Source organism: Gymnodraco acuticeps, unplaced genomic scaffold, assembly GCF_902827175.1.
Source record: "Gymnodraco acuticeps unplaced genomic scaffold, fGymAcu1.1, whole genome shotgun sequence".
Taxonomy (NCBI): domain Eukaryota; kingdom Metazoa; phylum Chordata; class Actinopteri; order Perciformes; family Bathydraconidae; genus Gymnodraco; species Gymnodraco acuticeps.
Window position 1 is genome coordinate 93,961 of NW_022991835.1, and position 22,583 is coordinate 116,543.

The 22,583-nt window shown below is 43.6% G+C and overlaps 1 protein-coding gene across 1 annotated transcript; it reads left to right on the top strand.

The window, feature by feature from the left end:
• Nucleotides 1-20,650: 20,650 nt before the first annotated feature.
• On the top strand, nucleotides 20,651-22,206 carry LOC117535361 (lipocalin-like). Its single transcript, XM_034199810.1, has 6 exons — nucleotides 20,651-20,811; nucleotides 21,027-21,166; nucleotides 21,408-21,487; nucleotides 21,650-21,763; nucleotides 21,843-21,944; nucleotides 22,032-22,206. The coding sequence occupies exons 1-6, from the start codon at nucleotides 20,719-20,721 to the stop codon at nucleotides 22,049-22,051; spliced, it is 549 nt and encodes a 182-aa protein (XP_034055701.1). The 5' UTR covers nucleotides 20,651-20,718; the 3' UTR covers nucleotides 22,052-22,206.
• Nucleotides 22,207-22,583: the final 377 nt, after the last annotated feature.

Genomic DNA, 22,583 nt, shown 5'->3' on the forward strand with positions numbered 1-22,583 from the left:
TAACTTTCTCGTGCACACAAGAGGCTGCACCTGCTGAGCCGCCGAATTACTCGGAACATCATAAAAGCCATTTTCAACGGTTATCTGGTGAAAGATTAACTGGCCAGGGGTTCCCAACCTTTATTGTGCCAAGGACCGGCAGATACATTAAAAAAAAATCGCGGACCGGTTGTCAATTTTAACTGATTTTAATATTTACTCACCAGCAGGTAGCAACAGAGGCTAATTGTATGTAACGGCCTGAACAAATACTAGAACAATATGCATCTAAAACATATTAACAACGTTTAAAAAAGAACCGGTGTCGTTGTTTGGTTTTTCGGAAAAACGGAAAACCAAAAAACCGACGTTATTCAGTTTTTTAAAAAAACTGGAAAACGGATAAATCAACGTTTTGGTTTTGTTTGTATGATTTACGGATAATCCAGTGATGGGAAAACGAAGAGAAGAAAATGGCATTTAAAATCAGTCATTAAAAAGAAAAGATAATAAAATAAACATTAAAAGAAAAAATACATGGATAAAAGTTACAGTGCAGTTTAAGATGTGAATAGTTCAATTAAAAGCAGCGGCAAAAAAAAAGGTCTTTAGTCTGGATTTAAAAGTAGTAAGAGTTGCAGCGGACCTGCAGGTTTCTGGGAGTTTGTTCCAGATGTTTGGAGCATAATAACTGAACGCTGCTTTACCATGTTTAGTTCTGACTCTGGGGACAGAAAGCTGACCTGTCCCTGAAGAGAGATCTGGATGGTTCATAATTTAGCAGGAGGTCAGAAATGTATTTTGGGCCCTAAACCATTCAAAGCTTTATAAACCAGCAGCAGTATTTTGAAATATATTCTTTGACACACAGGAAGCCAGTGTAAAGACTTCAGAACAGGAGTGATGTGATCCACTTTCTTAGTGTCAGTGAGGACTCGAGCAGCGGCGTTCTGAATCAGCTGCAGTTTTCTAATAGATTTTTTAGTGAGACCTGTGAAGACACCATTACAGTAGTCCAGTCTACTGAAGATAAAAGCATGGACAAGTTTTTCCAAATCCTGCTGTGACATTAGTCTTTTAATCCTAGATATGTTTTTTAGGTGATAGTAGGCTGATTTAGTAACTGTTTTAATGTGACTGTTGAAACTCAGGTCAGAGTCCATGACTACACCTAGATTTCTGGCTTTATCTGTATTGAACATTGCAGACTGAAGCTCAGCGCTAACTTTTATACGTTCTGCCTTGGCTCCAAAAACCATTACCTCAGTTTTATCTTTGTTTAATTGGAGAAAGTTCTGACACATCCAGTCATTGATTTGTTCAATGCACTCAGTGTTTGAATTGGAGCATAGTCTCCTGGTGAAATTGTTACGTAAATGTGTGTGTCATCCGCATAGCTATGGTAACTTATGTTGTTGTTTTTCATTATCTGAGCCAGTGGTAGCATGTAGATGTTAAAGAGAAGAGGCCCCAAGATGGAGCCTTGAGGTACCCCACATGTCATATTTGTCAACTCAGATGTGTATTTACCTATAGAAACAAAGTTTTTTCTGTCCTTTAAGTAGGATTCAAACCAATTTAGAACTGTTTCCGAAAGTCCCACCCAGTTTTCTAGTCTTTCGAGTAATATGTTGTGGTCAACAGTGTCAAACGCAGCACTGAGATCTAATAATACTAACACTGAAGTTCTGCCACTGTCTGTGTTTAAGTGGATGTCATTGAAGACCTTTACAAGAGCAGTCTCAGTGCTGTGGTTTGGACGAAAGCCTGACTGGAACACATCAAAAGAGTTATTTAAATGCAAGAAATTACTCAACTGTTGAAAAACAACTTTTTGATATGGGCCAGGATCAGATCTGAAAAACACTGCTGAATAATTGAATTACCAAAAATATCAAACTTGTTCAAGCTTATCAATATGCAGCCTGGTGTCCTTAAAAATCTTTTGTAATAAAATATAAACTGTCAATAACGTTTTAGAGGGGATTTGTATTTTCTTCTGGATTACATTTCTTTTTGAGGTATCATAAATATATAATTTAAATGCAAGTGCGTCGGAAAAAGTCAAAAATTAGCGAAAACCGAAAAAAGAAGCAGCATCTGGCTGCATTTCAATGATATTGGAGAAAGCAAAGCTGAGTGCAGGATTTGTAAAATGAAAATAACCTTTTTTGGTTACCTTTATTTTGGTAACCACTCAGGATTTACTGTCAGAGGTGGGAGAAGTTCAGAACTTGTACTTGAGTACAAAAGTACCAGAGTGTAGGAATACTCGGTTACAATAAAAAGTCCTGCATTCAAAATGTTACAAGTAAAAGTACAAAAGTATAAGCATCAAAATATAGTTAAAGTACCACCTGCAGAGGGATCTAGAAGCATATTCTTTTCCCCATAGAGACCGCCTGGCTGCACATTATCCCTTGCATAAAGATAGATTGTGGATCCCTTACACATGTTGTACACAGTGATAAACATTCTGGTCACCTCAACATCAGGGATCTTATACATTAAACTCCTTCTGAATCAAACCGTCACGGTAGCCTTACCTTATTGTTCCCTCTTAAAATAGAAAAAAACACGTTACTTTACCAGCAGAGAGAAAATTGATTATTAAATTATTAATGTGACTAATAAAGAGCAATTTGATTATTAAGTATTATTCTGTTGATCGATGTCATTACATTTGGTGAAAAACACATAATGACTTGTTTATGACTCGTTTTGTCAAAGTTTAGGACTTGGACTTGACTTGAACTTGCCCAACCTGACTTGAGACTTGACTTGGACTTGAGCGCAAAGACTTGAGACTTGACTCGGACTTGAGCGCAAAGACTTGAGACTTGACTCGGACTTGCAAAACAATGACTTGGTCCCACCTCTGCTGCACACATTCAGCCTTCCGCATCAAGGACTATCAATTGTAAAGCACTCAATTGTCAGATAAATAAACCATATAAAGCACAATGAAGGTGTTGGTAAATGTTTTTTTAGGGTCTACCTCCCACTGACTCTGCATCTCAAAGGTGTTATTATCATGTTAACTACATCCCATCCCCTTATACTGAGATTATAATTTCACAGCGTGTGTCTGTTTGCATGCTCTTTGGGTGTATGCGAGGACACAAACAGTGAATGGCGGGGGTGGGAGTTGATATAGATCAGATGTTGAACCCCAAAGGGAGTTCGGTTACATTCGGTTCACAAAACGCCACAGCATTTCACAAAAGGCCACAGCATTTCACAAAAGGCCACAGCATTACAGAAAATGCCACAGCATTTCAGAAAATGCCACAGCATTTCACAAAACGCCACAGCATTTCACATTGGACGGAAAGGGTATTCCTTTAGGGCAGGGGTCTGCAACCTTTTTGACCAAAAGAGCCATTTTGCTCCTTTTTCCCCAAAATTGTTTTGTCTGGAGCCGCAAAACATATTTCATAGTTTTTTTATTGTTATATCAGACAAAACTACAGTTTTTTTGCATTTATTAGGCTATTTATTACATGATATAAAACTGTTAACCTCTAATAAGAAACAAATAACTCTTATAAGGAGAATTAAAAATAATACACAGATCTACTTTAAAATAAATTAAACACAGCACTTGGGGAGTCTTCTGCACATTTGAAGGAAAAAAAAATATTATTAAAATGGGCCAACTTTGAAATAAATAAAACATATAGCTGCACCCTAAAAAGAGTTAAAGGTAGGGTAGGTAAGAATGGAGAATCCAGCTCGAGTGAGCTAGAATTTGAAAGTACACAACCGGAAAAAATATGCCTCTTCCTTCAGACTTTCTTACAGAGTCCCTCCTCCAACACACACGAACGCGCACATGACCAATGAGGGCACGAGATAAATTTGTGCACAGATGGAAGGCTGACAGGCAGGTAGGCCATCCAGTTACTTTAGCCGGGCCGGCTCAGATGATTGGTCGTGCTTTTTACAGCGCTACGGCTTCCAGAGATACATTTTTGTATGTATTTATTGTTAAAGCATTTCATATATGCATTGCTATCGGGACGTTAAGAGCATATAACAAAAAGTGTTTTCTGAAATAAATTACATACCCCATTGAATTATGACTGAAGATCGTCAGCTGTCTTCCTCTCCCTTGTTGTTACCACCGTTGACAACTTCTCTCTACATATCAAACATACCGGTAAACCAGCATCGTTTGCTGTGAAAGCATATAACTCTGTCCACACAGAATTAAATCCTGTGTTCCTCCGGTACTTTTCTTTGATTTATCCATAGTTCGCTCATCGAGCCGGGGTTCAGGTTATTCGCCTCCAAGAAAAGGCGCTCGCGTGGGACCGTAGCGGGATGTGACGCATATTTTAGTTGACCTAATTAAAACCGTTTTGTTTTTTATTTATGTGTCACAGTATCACCTCAAAATACAAGATACGAAACATTTTCAACCATGCAACAAAATATAAATAGTCCTACAAATACTTTTATTTTCTTCTTATTTTTGTCTAAGCTCAAGGGAGCCAGAGCAGAGGGCTTAAAGGGCCGCATGCGGCCCGTGGGCCGCGGGTTGCCGACCCCTGCTTTAGGGAGAACACTTCTTGTTTGTGATTGGACAGAGCCAGCCATAGAAGCACTGCTGTGATTGGTTGTTTTTGCTGCCAGTCAAGAAATGACGCTTCGTGATTGGTCAACACCCGACAGCGAAATATGTCCCAACACATCAGCCGTTAGCACACACTCAGAGCTCACAGCTCCTCATATCTGTTCAGAAACTGGACAAAAGTTAAACAAGTACAAACCACAGACTGTCTGTGTCATACAGTCGCTGCTTTATTTACCTCTGTATGACGTTGTGAGTGTGGAAAAATTACTCCCTTAGTGCAGCTGGCAATACCATTTCCTGCAAGAGAACCCTCTAAAGTTGGTTTATAATACCCAGAAAGTTCTTATTTTATACTTTACTTGAAGTGGACTTAACAGGCTCTTACAGTTGATGTGACTTATCCTTCCATGTTTGTGCTAAAGTGTAGATGAATGCGCCATATGGTGAAGAAATTCACACTCTCACAGTGGCGGCCGGCCCATAGGGGCGCTAGGGGCGCCGCCCCACCTCTTCCCACATTCCAAAAATTAAAAAAAAAATTAAATTAAATTAAAAAAAAAAATTAAATTTTTTTTTTTTTTAAATATATATATTTTATATTTTTATTTTTAATGAACAAGGTAAATATCATACAATTGGTATCAGTAAAATGTATAATCTACAATAAAATCTCGTTTAAAATTGTGTTACAATGTCTAAAGTTACTGATAAGTCACATGTTTCCTGCCTGGCCTTGCCCGTGGCATTAGTTTATCATTACCGGGCGAAGCCCCCGAGACAAACAGCAGCAACCAGCACATTGCAAAAGTCTCAATAGTAAACTGTGCCGCCGAAACATAATTTCAGCCAATCAGCGCCGTCAAATATTTTGGTCACGAGGGCGCTCACGTTGGCGCCCACGTTGCTTACGTGACGTGAGTTGTTTTTTAGACTCGTGAGTGACCAAGGTCAGAGCCATATAATAGAAGAGTTATGACAACGGAAGTCCAAAAACGGTTATCGTCACGTGGTTCATGTAGACGAGGATCGTTCCCCGGAAGTTCATGGCGGGCAATGTGAATGCATTGATAACAGGAGATAGAACTACGATTTTTGGTAACTATTAGTGAATAAAGGTTTTGATTTGCAATATTTATACAACAAATCGATATGTGTATGTATTTACATCAATATGTTTTAAAAAATAAAATAGAATTTGCTAATATTAAGTGATAATATTAGGATTAGTGTGAACAACTAGTTTACATGTTAGGCTAACAGTGCCTTGGTTAAAGAGCCTGTTGCTGTTTATTTATAGCTTTTAATTCTTTAAAACCAATATTATCTTCTTAAACTTGTATGGTAGTCAGGAGCATCACTTTCTAATGTTTATTGATATATTTAGAGGGAGGGGATCTAAAGTAATGCTTTAAAATTCAGATTAGATTAATGTCTACCATTTTCTTAAATTCATGGTAGTTTCAGTAATCCCATGGTAATTGAGGACACAAGTTATCTAAATGACTAATGTCATCTTTATGGCTTTCAGAAAGGACAGGAGACCGACAGCTGACTATCAAAGGACTAGCAGCAGCAGCATGATGATGATGATGTTAAATGTGTTGTTTTAGGAACATCCAAATACATGGAATTCAATAAACATTGAATAGCATATCATGCAGTTTGTCTGTGCCTTTTCCTCCGTGTTGTCCTGGTTTGCTGTGCTGCCTCCTAGTCGCCACCATGGTTTGCTGTGCTGCCTGGGGATGCTCCAATCGCTCAGAGAAAGGAGTACGACGGCTTCCCCACTGACACAGAGCGGAGGAAGCAGGAGCAATTTCACAACCAACAGCAAAAAAATATGTGATTTATATTAGGGACGGGACTCGATTAAAAAAATTAATCTAATTAATTAGAGGCTTTGTAATTAATTAATCGAAATTAATCGCATTTTTAATCACATATAAATATTTGACCTAAGAACAGTGAGAAGCAATTTTTTTCACATGGATTTTAGTATACCATTAGGCACATTCACACCGCAGTACTTTTCCCACAAAGGTTCATGAGAACTTAGTTCATGAGAACTCTTTGAACCTGGGGGTGGATTAGGCAAATGAAGCCACTGACGTCACTTCTTCTTCTGCTTTGGGTTGGGCAAACCACTTTACGGCGTATACTGCCGCCCAAAGTCCCCGGCCGGAAGTCCCGGGAGTTGGGGACTGGCTTCAGTAGAAGCTGCTGGGAGTCCCAGCAGCTTCTACTGAAGCCTTCCGAGTAAATCGCCAGAACGCCGACACCTCCTCATCTCCACCGCTCCCATGTTTTATTTTGTGTTGCCATAAGTTAGTCTCTCTGCGTTTCTGCGCTGGGCTAATGCTAATAATGCTAATGCGAGGATAATAAAATGGCGGCTTCACAAAACTTTTTGGGAGTTTTACGGGGCGTGGTTTGCAATCCGCCCAGCCAATCAGACATATAGCTCTTTTCTCACAAGAGAGCCGTACGAAAGTCCCTGCTCTCTAGCTCTCTAGACTTTCGTGGGGGTAAAAAGGTTCTCATTAATTAATTTTAGTACCAGCTCTTTTTGGTGTGAACGCGATAAAAGAGGCTAACGTCCACGCTAGCTTCCACGCTAGCCGCTATATGTTTTGCATTGAGGTGATACTTGAGGCTTGATGTGCTGCGGTGATATGCGAATTCCTTTTTACATAATTTGCACACCCTCTCTGAAGAACCAGCACCTTACCGTGGTAGAGAGGTTTGTGTGCCCTGATGAACCTGGGGGCTGTGTTGTCTGGAACCTTGTGTTCCTGGTAGGGTTTCCCATGGCAAATTGGTCTCAGGCAAGGGGCCAGACTAAGATTGGTTCAAAAGACCTCATGAAAGACGATACAAGAAGTGAGGATACCCGGCCCGGAGGAAGCCCGGGGTCCCCTTCTGGAGCCAGGCCCAGAAGGAGGACTCGTCGGCGAGCGTCTGGTGGCCGGGCTTTGCCACGGAGCCCGGCCGGGCCCAGCCCGAAAAGGCAACGTGGGCAACACCTCCGCTTCTCCGTCCCGCGGGCCCACCACCTACGGGAAACATCAATGGGGTCGGGTGCGCTGCCAGAAGGGTGGCAGTGAAAGCGGAGGGTCTCGACGGACCAGACCCGGGCGACAGAAGCTGGCTTTGGGGACGTGGAACGTCACCTCTCTGGGGGGGAAGGAGCCGGAGCTTGTGCGGGAGGTGGAGCGTTACCAGTTGGATCTGGTTGGGCTCACCTCTACGCACAGCGTCGGCTCTGGAACCTTACTTCTGGATAGGGGGTTGGACTCTATTCTTCTCCGGAGTTGCTCAAGGTGTGAGGCGCCGGGCGGGTGTGGGGATACTCACAAGTCCCCGGTTAGGTGCTTCTTTGTTGGAGTTTACCCCAGTGGACGAGAGGGTCGCCTCCCTACGCCTGCGGGTTATGGGGGGGAAAACTCTGACTGTTGTGTGTGCTTATGCACCCAACAGCAGTTCAGAGTATACGGCCTTCTTGGAGACCCTGGAAAGAGTCCTGTATGGGGCTCCTGAAGGGGACTCTTTAATCTTGCTGGGAGACTTCAACGCACATGTGGGCAATGATGGAGACACTTGGAGGGGCGTGATTGGGAGGAACGGCCCCCCTGATCTGAACCGGAGTGGTGGTTTGTTACTGGACTTCTGTGCTAGTCATGGATTGGCCATAACAAACACCATGTTCGAACATAAGGATGCTCATAAGTGTACGTGGTACCAGAGCACCCTAGGCAGAAGGTCCATGATCGATTTCGTTATCGTATCATCGGACCTGAGGCCGTATGTTTTGGACACTCGGGTAAAGAGAGGGGCGGAGTTGTCAACTGATCACCATCTGGTGGTGAGTTGGGTCGAGTGGCGGGGGAAGCCTCTGGATAGACCTGGTAAGCCCAAACGTGTAGTTCGGGTGAACTGGGAACGTCTGGAGGAGGCCCAAGTTCAGGAGGCCTTCAACTCACACCTCCGGCGGAGCTTTTCGGGGCATTCCTGTGGAGGTTGGGGACATTGAACCAGAGTGGTCGGTGTTCAAAAGCCTCTATTGCCGAAGCCGCGGCGGGGAGCTGTGGTCTCAAGGTCCTAGGTGCCTCAAGGGGCGGTAACCCTCGAACCTCCTGGTGGACACCGGTGGTCAGGGAAGCCGTCCGACTGAAGAAGGAGGCCTTCAGGGATTTGTTATCCCGGGGGACTCCCGAGGCAGTTGCAAGGTACCGACAGGCCCGAAGGGCAGCAGCCTCATCCGTGGCCGAGGCAAAGCAGCGGGTGTGGGAGAAGTTTCGGAGAAGACATGGAGAAGGACTTTCGGGGCGGCACCAAAGTTGTTCTGGAAAACTGTCCGACACCTCAGGAGGGGGAAGCAGGGAACCATCCAAGCTGTGTACAGTAAGGATGGGACGTTGTTGACCTCAACTGATGAGTGTTAGGGCGTTGGAAGGAACACTTTGAGGAACTCCTGAACCCGACAACTCCGCCCTCTATGTTAGAGGCAGAGCTGGAGTATGACGGGGGATCAACACCAATCTCCCGGGGGGAGGTCACTGAGGTCGTCAAACAACTCCACAGTGGCAAAGCCCCGGGGGTGGATGAGATCCGCCCGGAAATGCTGAAGGCTCTGGGTGTTGAGGGACTGTCATGGTTGACACGTCTCATCAACGTTGCGTGGAAGTCGGAAACAGTACCGAAGGAGTGGCAGACCGGGGTGGTGGTTCCCCTATTTAAAAAAGGGGGATCAGAGGGTGTGTGCCAATTACAGAGGCATCACACTACTCAGCCTCCCCGGGAAAGTTTACTCCAAGGTACTCGAAAGGAGGGTCAGGCCGATTGTCGAACCTCAGATTGAGGAGGAACAATGCGGATTCCGTCCTGGTCGTGGAACGACGGATCAGCTTTTTACTCTCGCAAGGATCCTGGAGGGGGCCTGGGAGTACGCTTATCCGGTCTACATGTGTTTTGTAGACTTGGAGAAGGCGTATGACCGAGTTCCCAGGGAGTTACTGTGGGAGGTGCTGCGGGAGTATGGGGTGAGGGGGTCTCTACTCAGGGCCATCCAATCTCTGTACTCCCAAAGCGAGAGCTGTGTCCGGGTCCTCGGCAGTAAGTCGGACCCATTTCCGGTGAGGGTTGGCCTCCGCCAGGGCTGCGCTTTGTCACCAATCCTGTTTGTAATATACATGGATCGGATTTCGAGGCGTAGTCATGGGGGAGGGGGTCTGCAGTTCGGTGGACTAAGGATTGCACCACTGCTTTTTGCAGATGATGTGGTTCTAATGGCTTCATCGGTCTGCGACCTTCAGCACTCACTGGATCGGTTCGCAACCGAGTGTGAAGCGGCTGGGATGAGGATCAGCACCTCCAAATCTGAGGCCATGGTTCTCAGCAGGAAACCGATGGACTGTCCACTCCAGGTAGGGAATGAGTCCTTACCCCAAGTGAAGGAGTTCAAGTATCTCGGGGTCTTGTTCTCGAGTGAGGGAACAATGGAGCGTGAGATGGGCCGGAGAATCGGAGCAGCGGGAGCGGTACTGCAGTCGCTTTACCGCACCGTTGTGACGAAAAGGGAGCTGAGCCAGAAGGCAAAGCTCTCGGTCTTCCGGGCCATTTTCGTTCCTACCCTCACCTATGGTCATGAAGGATGGGTCATGACCGAAAGAACGAGATCGCGGATACAAGCGGCCGAGATGGGTTTTCTCCGCAGGGTGGCTGGTGTCTCCCTTAGGGATAAGGTGAGAAGTTCGGTCATCAGGGAGGGACTCGGAGTTGAGCCGCTCCTCCTTCGCGTCGAAAGGAGCCAGTTGAGGTGGTTCGGGCACCTAGTTAGGATGCCACCTGGGCGCCTCCCTAGGGAGGTGTTCCAGGCACGTCCAGCTGGGAAGAGACCAAGGGGTAGACCTAGGACCAGGTGGAGGGATTATATCTCTTCGCTGGCCTGGGAGCGCCTTGGGATCCCCCAGTCAGAGCTGGTTGATGTCGCCAGGGAAAAGAAAGTTTGGGGCTCTCTGCTGGAACTGCTACCCCCGCGACCCGACCACGGATAAGCGGGAGAAGATGGATGGATGGATGGATAATTTGCACACAACCGTGCTCTTATCGACGCTTCCATCCGTCCGTTTTTTAAAACAACATTTCCCACTGTTGTTCACTGTCGTTTGTTGTTGTCTGAAGTCATGAACGTTAGTTGGTGCTCCAGTATAATCGGTACGCCTGAAACTCATCCAGTGAGAAACGTTCCGCGGTGCAAAAATAAGTGCGATTAAAATGCGTTAATTTTTTTAACGCGTTAATTTTTGTGTAATTAATTAATCTTAATTAACGCGTTAAAGTCCCGGCCCTAATTTATATACAAACACTGCATTTGCACTTTTTCACAAAACGAAAACCACACCATTGGGAAAGCTTAATGTTTTTGTTTAATACAAAAAAACAGGGAAAGGCTTGAAAAACACTGAGAGTTGAGACTCAGGGTGCAGGGTGAGGGTCTCAGTGCAGGTATTCAGGCTCCATTGAATCCCCCTCTGGTTCTTGTGCTGAAAGAGGGAGTAACAGACAGGAGAAAGGGTTATACACCAGATATAGCACACCTATTGGATGGGAAATTGCCTTGGGGAGATAAGGTGTGGTCTTTGTTCCCAACTGAAGTTATGGAACTTTATTATTTGTGAGTTTAACAAAGTATGACAAATGGCATCAGTAACATATGTGATATGAATTTCTATAAAGTTGTCTCACATTCTTGGTCATATTGTATATACAGTATGTAATGAGTATAACATGTCCAGTAAGTATAAAGTGTTTCCTAATGCTGTGTATTCAACCACTATGGAATATGTATGTGGGCAGACAAAACTGAGTTGTTCTGTGTGTGAAGTAACCTCAAGTCACTCCGCAGGCACATTTTGATGCAGACCAGTTTGTCAAGACAAAAAAGGGCAAGACTAGGCTGAGAGCAGAGGCTATACCCACCATATTCGTGCATCGCCCTGTGGTCAAAAAGAGAAGGGCCCCTGCACCACGATTCACCCCGGGACCTGTATCTACAAAGCCCATAGCTCATGATCACAGCGATAGTGTGAAAGGTGACACAGGTATAATAAGTATGAACTCTTAGTAACAAAAGTAATATTTCTTATTTTTAAGTGGTATAATATTTTAAATGTTCGAACATTTACAGTGCCATGTCTTCTACTTACATTAGTCTCAAAGATTGAGGGAAGAAGGGAAGGGATCACTGCCCTCCACCTGCCAGAGGAGCGCAAACAACAAAAACAAGCAAGGTGTCCCGTCATGTACCTGGAAGTTTGGGTTGGCAAAATGGAGTAAGAGAGGGACTTGAAAAACCTTGGTGGCTGTCTACTCATGTTGTTACAGTTGTCTTGGTTACAGCTCTCAAGTTTTTTTTTTGTTGCCATTTCCACATCTTTAGAAAATATGAAAAAATTGAAGTGAAATCAACCTCTTCTCTGGAGAACAAACTTTGATTTCTCTGTCTTGTGAGTTTGCAGTCTTGCAGTTTTGCTCCTCCACCTGTAACATCACTGCCCCTCCACCTGCCATACAGTAGGTTACTAACAAGATTACTTATATAATACAATGATATAATACATGTTTAGTATGCTTACTTATATAAAACAGTAGTATTAAACTTACCTTGTGTGTTCACTCTCACTTAAGTTCCTCTCCCTTTGCCATCAATCCAAAATCAGCTGAGCTGCAACATTATACACACAGGTAATAATCAACATAATCACAAGGACACAATATGGCTCTGCTAAAAACACTCACTCTTACACGCACCAAAGTTATATTTATCTAATATTTAACTCCCTCCACCCCCGCATACAATCCCGTTTAGAAGCCCCTCTTCTCTAATTCAACAACGTTGGACCAAATAGACATTAAGAGAACGGAATTTACAATTAAAAGGCTGTTCAACGTGTGTTGCTAACTTGCTTCGGTATCCTAGCTTGATCTGTTATCTGTAAACGTTCCCTAAATCTACTAATTTAGGGATAATCCACTGACATCCTTTAATACACATGTTCAATTGAATCAGATGTACTGATAATATCCGCAATATAAATCTTTAAACTTCTTCTTTACCTTTAAAAGTCCGTCACGAACGGTCTATTATGCTGCAACTCCACAGCTCTGCTAGCCTTGGCGCTAACTTCCGGGAACGATTGAGAGGCTCCACGATCCGCCATTGCTGTAAAAAAGTGGTCCATTGGAGTGAACGGAGATGTCATAACTCTTCTATTATATGGCTCTGACCAAGGAGACGCAGTATTTAGAATGGTGTGCAGGTGGAGTCGCCGGACCTCGGTCCCGCACCCCAATTCCGTGCAAGAGCTACTCTCCAATCCTTTCCAAAGGAGAAGTTTGGGAGATAAATTGATACTTAAAGACCTTGGACCGGACCAACCCGATTTGTATATATCACAGCAAGCTCGTGAAAAAGACAAAACGTATCAACGAGGCTAGCTGGCTGCAAACGATGCAAACAGGTAAATGCTATCTTTTGTTTCCCATGCTTGCCGGGCACAGATACGATCTGTTCAGAAACTAGACAAAAGTTAAACAAGTACAAACCACAGACTGTCTGTGTCATGGAGAATACAGTCGCTGGTTTATTTATGTCTGTATAGGCCGTTGTTGTGAGTGTGGACGGTCGGAACATATATAACGTTAGCTTAGCCAAGCTCCATTCAGAAAACAAGCATTCTAAAAGGTTTTTCACCTGCCGTCTGTCTGCAGACTTGTCAAAGCATTAATTCATGGTTTTTACTAACCGGTATCAGTATGTTGTTACGTCGGCATCATTTAGAAACGTGTATTACAATTTAATCACGGTAAAATATGTTCATTTTGTTGTAGTTGTAGTTCCCGAGCCAGCGCGTCTTGTTTGAATGATGCGAGTAAACACAGCTGGCAGCCGCGGTGAAACTCGAGCGACTAAAACAATGTTTTACTCACTATATCAAAAGCCCCACCAAAAATATGTTCCACCAGCCGCCACTGCACTCTCACCAAACAGCTGTTGATAAGCATGAACGAGCGTTTGTGATGGAGGAGGGAAAAGGGAGGGGTGTTAAGGACCCTGTTATGTAACCACCCTCTCTTTTCTTTCTTGACCATGGGCGTCGCCTGGGGTAGGCATCCGGGGCTTTAGCCCCGGATGCCTTTTCTTTAGCCCCGGACAAATTCTCCCTCAATAATATAATACATTAACCGTACTTTACCTAGAGGATGGCAGAATTGTAATTTCCCGTGTTCAGTGAATGCAACAGAGGCAACCACCAGACCAATCCGAGAGTTGCATGGAAATAAACGTGTTTTATTGGCTGACCTCTCCTCTGTGACAGTGTTTAAACTTTAAACTTTCAGCCGCGGGCGCGGAGTTTCTGAAGATGGACATTAGACATTTTTTAAATAAAAAATACGGCAATTCTCAAGTGGTGGCTCACACAACAACCCCAGAGCCACCACCTGAGCCAGGTGAACAAGGTATGTAAATGTCAGTAAACTTACAAGTTATGTCAACATGTAAGCAAAGCATACATTATAGCTACGTTGACGTTACTTTGAATCGCGGGGGTAAGCTAAACCGTTAGCAAGTAGCTATAGCTAGCCAGATATATTAAATAAACACTTTGTCATAAAATCTAAATGTTGTGTTTTTTAGCGTTACCCTGGTGATTTCAAAAGAAAGCTCTCTGGGAAATGTTGACTTACTGTCAGTGTTCGACATGAAGCTAGAAGCTACCTTACAGTACACAGTTGATCCGGAGTCCTGTCAGTTAAAGTGTTTCATAGTTAGCTTAGCTAAGCATCAACCTAGCACTGAAATATATGGATGTTATGTGGACGGTATTTCTGAGGAAAAGTCAGCTGAAATGGTGGCATAGTTGCCACTGCTTTACGTGTCAACAGCATGTTTGAACGTATTTGCAGCAGTAAATGTGGCTGTTTGGCCACTGACGTTGCCATAACAACACCTGAATTTAAATGTGCAACCTCTTTTTGTGACAGATTTTTGCATGAAATTATAATTCTTCTGATTGATATTCCTATTGACAGCTAGTTTCTATGTGTACATTATGAGATGGACAGCCAGCTAACAAGCTTTCAGATCAAAGCTAATCCAGTGGGGCTCCTGAAAGGGGGAAGGGACACTATGCTCCCAAATATTAAGCCTTGACCCCCATCTTAAAATTGATATGATCACAAAATGATCTGCATTGTCGAAGGCCTTTTTTCCTCATTATCATGTCAAATTGTACAGCTTTCCTTAGTTTTGAATGCAGAAAGATGACTATATTAGAGTATTAAGTGAAAATGACTATATTAAAGTATGAAGTGAATATATTAAGTGAATTACTCAAACTGCATTTGTATAGGAATGATTATGTCCTATTGGCAGATAACTACTCTAACAGTGATATCTACAAGAGATGTACATTTAACTATTTTCAATTGGTTAGTATTACATTTTGTGACAGTGTGGTGACACTCATTTTAATGAAGACAAATTTGTGTATCTTGAAATTCATTTATTTGACAGAGCTGGAAACTGATTGACTTACATACTTGTTTGTGTTACCTACACAGTCATCACAGATGAGCCAAACAGAGTAGAGGATGAAGAAAGGAGAACAGGAGAAAGGGACACACAAGAAGGAGAAACAACAGACAAGAACGACAATGGAGACAACAATGAACAGGAACACCAGAACAGACAAGAGTCAATGGGTAACATGACTGATTTAGGGACAGCAGATAGAGGGCCAAGGCAAGTGAGACATCACTGCTTTCCATCCAGCATGTTTGGCCAGCAAAAGAGATCATTTAAACCGCAAACAGCAAGTGATGAGGGATTATTATTTCCTCCTTCCATCCCTTTTTTCTGTTTAATCTGATTACTAACAACTTCTAATAATTTGACATAGTTTATGATTTAATTGGAAAATAAAGTGTTTTTAAATAATAAACCCGTTTCTGATTCTTTGATTTTTGTTGACATATGGGTGTTGAGAGATGTATCCATATCTCTTAATGTTGCTCTCAAAGTGCACAAGATTGATGCTTTTAACTTCAACATTTAAAAAAATTCTTCCTGGGGGACCCCAGAGGAGGTGAGTTCCCTCAAAATAGCACTTTATCTCTGCTTATGTAACTCCGGTGTAGTGTTCCCTCGGCAAACAGATCACTCAGAGCTGGTGATTACTTCCTGCATTTCAATGGACAGCATAAAAGGACACGTGAGCTGGGTTCTGGTGCTCAGATTAGCTATTGATGATCACGTTGATAAATCATATAAAACCAATCACACAAAAACATGTTGCTGTGACTGTGAGCATTAAACAATTAACATTAAACTAAACAAACACAACAGTACGTTATTGTCCTTATAAAATAAAAACATACATTTTGTCCACCGAGATAATACAGGCACCTTACGGCCCGTACACACAGCAGCTTTTGGCGATTTGTCCACCGCTTCCAGCGCGTCTCCGCCCATTGACTTGAATGGGGATGACGTCACTTTCCCTCGCTTGTCGCCGAACTGCATTGTGGGGGGGCGAGGCGAAGATTTCCAGGATTTTCAGGATGTTCAGGATTCCAAAGTTGAACAATGTTCAACTTTTGAGGCTGAGCTGGAAGCGACAGCCAATCAGATCCGTTTATGCAAATCTGACAGTTCAAGCGCTAGCCAATCAAACCGCGTGCAAGCTGGGAGAACCAGACCCGCAGTTCATTTCTATATTCCACAAAAATGGAGGAGAAGTTAGTTATTGCGGTAGCAAATCACCCGGTTCTTTATGACCAGTCCCTATTTACTTACCGGGATACAAACCGGAGGAACCAGGCATGGAGGGAGGTGGCATAGACAGTGGGTGAAACTGGTAGGTTTTCGCTTGTTTGGGGATTTTATATCCAGTTTACTTCGTTGCTAGTTCAGTGTTTCCCACAGATATGAAATATACTTGGGCGGGGTGGTGGCAAGGGGGGGGGTGCGCGAAAAAAAAGAAAAGTTTTAACAACATTATTTATTGACTTTTCATTCCGGTATAATCATTTTGCGCAAAGATGGCACTGTTTGTCAGAGCACTTCATCCTTCTGGGATTTCATGAAGAACAGCTCCAACGCCTGTGTGTATGGGAATGCCTCTGGTGCTGGTCCATTAACTGCCAGTGTTTCCCACAGATCTGAAATATACTTTGGGGGGTGGTGGTAGCGGGGGGGGTTGAGGTGACGTGCAACAACATTAACCTTTCTGTTGGTCGCTTGTTAGCAGACCCTTCACGCGATGGCAGAGCGAACAGGTACAGGTACAGGCAGGGTCCATAATGATAGCCCTATAGTTTAAATCTACTACCCACACATGAACATATGGAAATGGGTTACTATTTTAAAAAAATAAATGTATTTATTAATGTATTTAGGAACCTATCCATGTGATTTTTAGTGGGGGTCGACCTCAAATCCTCTAGGGGGGGTCCAGGGGCATGCCCCCCCGGTAAGATTTTATTTTTTATTTTGGAATTAAATGCATCAATCTGGTGCATTTTGAGGGGAAAATAAAGAGACTAGATCTATGGAAACACCTATATTTAACAGAACTGTATACATTTCAATAATCATAAAATCAAGGCCATAACCAATAACATACCATTTCCAATATGAAAAAAAACACTGAAACTTGTTTATTAATTTAGTTTTGGTTCATTTATAGTTGTGAGTGTGTCTGTGCTCCTGAATCAGCCTCTCCTGTCTCCCTCCTCTCCCCCCTCTCCATCCTCTCCCCCTGCTCCTCTTTGAGGCAGCAGCAAAGACTAGTTTTCTCTCAACAAGTTTTAAAAGTGTATCTTACCTTTTTTCACCTAGTTAACTTTTTATTTATTTATTCATGCATATTTTACTAATCACATTACATTTCATTTAGCTGACGCTTTTATCCAAAGCGACTTATAATGACCGATTACAGGGACATTCTCCCTGGAGTAACTAAGGGCTAAGTGCCTTACTCAAGGGCACACTAGTGGTGGTGTTCCTGGCGGGATTTGAACTCACAGCCTTCCGATCTTCAGCCCACCTCACTATCCATTAGACCAATCACTACCCTCTCAAATGGAAATATGTGTTTACATAAATGGTGACCACACCGTTTGAGACCCACTGAGAACTTAGACTAAGTTAACTATCTAAACACTCAGAGAGTCCTTTACCTCACCTGAGCTGAGGTTATCCCGAGCTTGAATGACACACAGAGACCAACCATGTCGGCAGGCCACATCATGTGGACAGCCAGTCACCCTGTGTGAGGCAGGCCACTTAACAGGCCAGAAGGAGGCGAGATCAGAGCAAGGGAGCGAGGGATCATTGTCTACAAGTTAATCGATCGCAGATGGCGTCGTGGTCACGGACGAATAAAAAAAAAAATATAAAAACATTTTTTTATAAAAAAACTAAATGGGTCGCGAAATATACTTGGGCGGCCGTTAATATACCTGGGCGGCCCGCCCAAGTATAGTCTATGTGTGGGAAACCCTGTATACTTCGTTGCTAGCAAGCATAGACAGTATCATTAGCCAGCATGGAATGTAGCATAAAATAGCACCATAAACATTAATCTCATAAATGTTCAAAATGTTAAAAAAATAAATGTTCATCATAGCCCTTCCTATTTGACAATAGTGTAGAAGAACCGGGTTTTTTTTGCTTTGTATGTCGGGGGCGGGATATTCATGTGATTGGTTGTTGGTCGCGAAATCCCCAAGCTGTCAGACACGCCCAGCTCCAGGATTTTCAAGATTTGGTCAAAGCTGCTGTGTGGACACACCGTTACCCTCAAGAAATCCTCACGTGCTATGAGAATCTCCCACAATCCATTGCCGTAACAAAGCTAATGCAGACACACGTTTGTGACACCAGATGGCGCAATTGTGTATGTGCGTGTGGGGAGTCTTGCAGTAGAAAATTCGACTGTAGCGCCGCCACTGTGGGCTAAGCCCCGAATGTTTCCAGGTCCAGGCAACGCCCCTGTTCTTGACCTCCCTCATTCTCCCCTCCTCACCTCCCCCTCTTCCATCCACCAGTTGTGTAACGGCAGTGATTTGCATGCCAAAACGTTTTTGTAAGAAGTGGCGGCTGGTGGAAAATATTGTTGGTGGGGCTGTTGATATAGTGAGTAAACAATTTTCTTTTTGGGAGAAATGACCCCTTAAATTAGGACTTCTGGTGATGTAATGGCGCGTTTCCAGTGCAGCGCAGAGCTCGCTTTAATGCTGCGTTCAGACCGGACGCGATGTGAATATTCGCTTCGCTCTAAACGCTCCTATCGCATCGCTCTAGTCGCTCGAGTTTCACCGCAGTTGCCAGCTGTGTTTACTCGCATCATTCAAACAAGACGCGCTCGGGAGCTACAACTACAACAAAATGAACATATTTTACCGTGATTAAATTGTAATACACGTTTATAAATGATGCCGACGTAACAACATACTGATACCGGTTAGTAAAAACCATGAATTAATGCTTTGACAAGTCTGCAGACAGACGGCAGGCGAAAAACCTTTTAGAATGCTTGTTTTCTGAATGGAGATTGGGTCGACCAGGCTAAGCTAACGTTGTATATGCTCACTCCACACTCATAACAACGGCCTATAGACATAAATAAACCAGCGACTGTATTCGCCATGACACAGACAGTGCCGAGCGGGGCCAGTTTTTGGTTGCGTTTCCACTTGGCCTAGTACCGGCTAGTGGGTCCTAATTCACAGTTTTTCTGGCCCCATAAAATCGTGGTTCTAGGGCCAGGAACAACCAGGCTGAGTCGGGCTGAGTATGCTAAACTAGAGAGAGAATCGCTGGCAAGGGGGCTACAACTACAACAAAATGAACATATTTGACCGTGATTTAATTGTAATACACGTTTCAAAATTATGCCGAATTAACAACATACTGATACCGGTTAGTAAAAACCATGAATTAATGCTTGACAAGTCTGCAGACCAGACGGCAGGCGAAAAAACCCTTTTAAAATGCGTGTTTTCTAAATGGAGCTTGGCTAAGCTAACGTTATATATGCTCCGACCGTCCACACTCACAACAACGGCCTATACAGACATAAATAAACCAGCGACTGTATTCTCCATGACACAGGCAGTCTGTGGTTTGTACTTAGTTTAACTTTTGTCTAGTTTCTGAACAGATCGATATCTGTCCCCGGCTGTTTGAAGAGGCAAGCATGGGAAAACAAAAGACAGCATTTACCTGTTTGCATCCAGCTAGCCATGCCTTTCTGGTGTACCAGCTACGTGAGAAGCCTCGTTGATACGTTTTGGTCTTTTTCACGAGTTTGCTGCGATATACACAAATCGGGTTGGTCCGGTCCAAGGTCTTTAAGCAAACAGTTTATCTCCCAAACTTCTCCTTTCGAAAGGATTGGAGATTAGCTCTTGAACGGAATTGGGCGGGGACCGAGGTCCGGCGACTCCACCTGCACACGAAGCCATTCTCATCCAACTACTGCGTCACCTTGGTCACTCACGAGTCTAAAACACAACTCACGTCAACACACGTAAGCAACGTGGGCGCCAATGTGAGCGCCCACGTCACCAAAATATTTGACGGCGCTGATTGGCTGAAATTATGTTTCGGCGGCACAGTTTACTATTGAGACTTTTGCAACGTGCTGGTTGCTGCCGTTTGGCTCGGGGGTTCCTTGCACGGCGCATGATAAACTAATGCCACGGGCAAGGCCAGGCAGGAAACATGTGACTTATCAGTAACTTTAGACATCGTAACACAATTTTAAACGAGATTTTATTGTAGATTATACATTTTACTGATACCAATTGTATGATATTTACCTTGTTCATTAAAAAAAAAAATATTAAAAAAAAAAAAAATTTAAATATATTTTTTTTAATTAAATATTTGTTTTAATATTTGTTTTTGTATGTGGGAAGAGGTGGGGCGGCGCCCCTATGGGCCGGCCGCCAGTAAAAGGCTAGCAGGGGGAGGAGACAGGAGGAGGAGGGAACAGGACTCTGCAGGATATAAGGAGCCTGCACCCCTACTCTTTTACCTTACATTCCTGAATTCTTCTTACTGCTGAAGCCCAGAACACAAAGGAGCAGCCATGAGGAACACACTGATGATGCTGGTCGCCCTGATGTGTGCGCTGACCGTCTGCGCTGACATCACACCGGCCGCAGACTTCGACCTGCAGAAGGTAAGAGACGGATTAGATTCTGCTGATATTACACAAACAAATAAAGCTGGTTATTCCTGCAGTAACTGTGGTTGTGTAACATGTTTATTGCATGAGGTTTTAAGAGTTTAAATGAAATGATTCAATGTGCTGCTGTTCCGATAACCTCTCACCTACTTTGCATTGATAGATTTGAGTTTATAAGTCTTTATTGACCCCTTCTGTTTTTCTTTTAGATGTCAGGCAAGTGGTACACTGTCGCAATAACCAGCAACGCTCAGTGGTTTGTGAACAGCAAGGCAGAAACAAAGACTTTGACAGCTGTAATTGTGCCGACTGAAGGAGGGGACATGGACCTCAATTATGCCAGCTTGAAGTGAGTGATCTCTATGCAATCATACTTTAAATCAATATAAGGATTCTCCTGGGGAAAAATAAACTGACATGGACTGACACTTATTGCATATTATTGTTAAGTTGGTCCAAAAACCCCAATATACTGTATAATCAGAAAAGCAGGTATTTATGGAAAATATTCTCTGAAATGTCCGTATTATATAATATGATTGATCATCAAATCAACAACTCTAAAACAAACCTCTTCTTCAATCTTTTAGAGACGACGGTTCCTGCTACAGAGCAACTCGCACCGCTCAGAAAACAGAGACTCCCGGTCGCTTCACCTTCCACAGCCAGGGTGAGTAGAGCATGACACACACACACACACACACACACACACACACACACACACACACACACACACACACACACACACACACACACACACACCACACACACACACACACACATTTGACGTAGCGATTCAACAGCCTGACCTTTCTATTTCTGCTCTCATCAGTTTGGAACAACGACAACGTCATGACCTTTGTTGAAGTTGTGTACGACGACTACGCCCTGGTGCACACCATCGATACGAAGGAGGAAGTGTCTGAGGCCTTCATCACAGTCTACAGTGAGTGAAGAGAGACACACTGTGTGATGGAACAGCTGTGTGATTTGGTGAAGGTGAAATTAACTCTGTGTGTTTGCAGGCCGCACTACTGAGTTCAGTGAGGTGGTGCAGCAGAAGTTCACCCAGCTCGCTCTGGAAGCTGGAGTCCTGCCCGACAACGCCGTCATCCTGCCACAGAACGGTAATGCAGAAAAACAGCACTTTCATAAAAAACTCATTTAACGTTTTCCTCACTTATACTCATTGTCCTCATCCTGTGTTGTTACAGCTGAGTGTCCCGCAGTCTGAGGACCCCCTGCTGACTCCCCCCCCTCACTGTGATCCGCAACATCACGAAGCTACACCTGAGACGGTTTCCTTTCCTGCTGCTGCTGCATACTAAAGAGCAATCCTGACCCTCGTTCAGGGCTCATTCCCCCCCCCCCCCCCCCCCCCCCCCCCCCACTCTGCACCTAAACTGTGGCATCAGAGCGACACAACAGAACAGCTGATAGTGAACAGAGGGAATGATTGCAAGAGACCGTGAATGCTGTTTGTTGTCTGAGTGTTTGTTGAAATAAACTTAAAGCCAGAAATTTTTGTTTTTGTTTCAGTGCTAAGATTCTTTCTAGAAACGGCAACGTTTCAAATCTTTAGAATCATGAATGTCAAATCAATTTAGCAAATTACATTACACACATGATTAACAGGCATACAATTAGATCTCCAGGAATTACACAGGGGCTAGGTTTTATTGCAAACAGCCCTACAGACACATTAAAGGGTTAATGTAATACTAGATTAGCTAAATACACAAAGTTCTATTGTGGGCCTCTTTGCA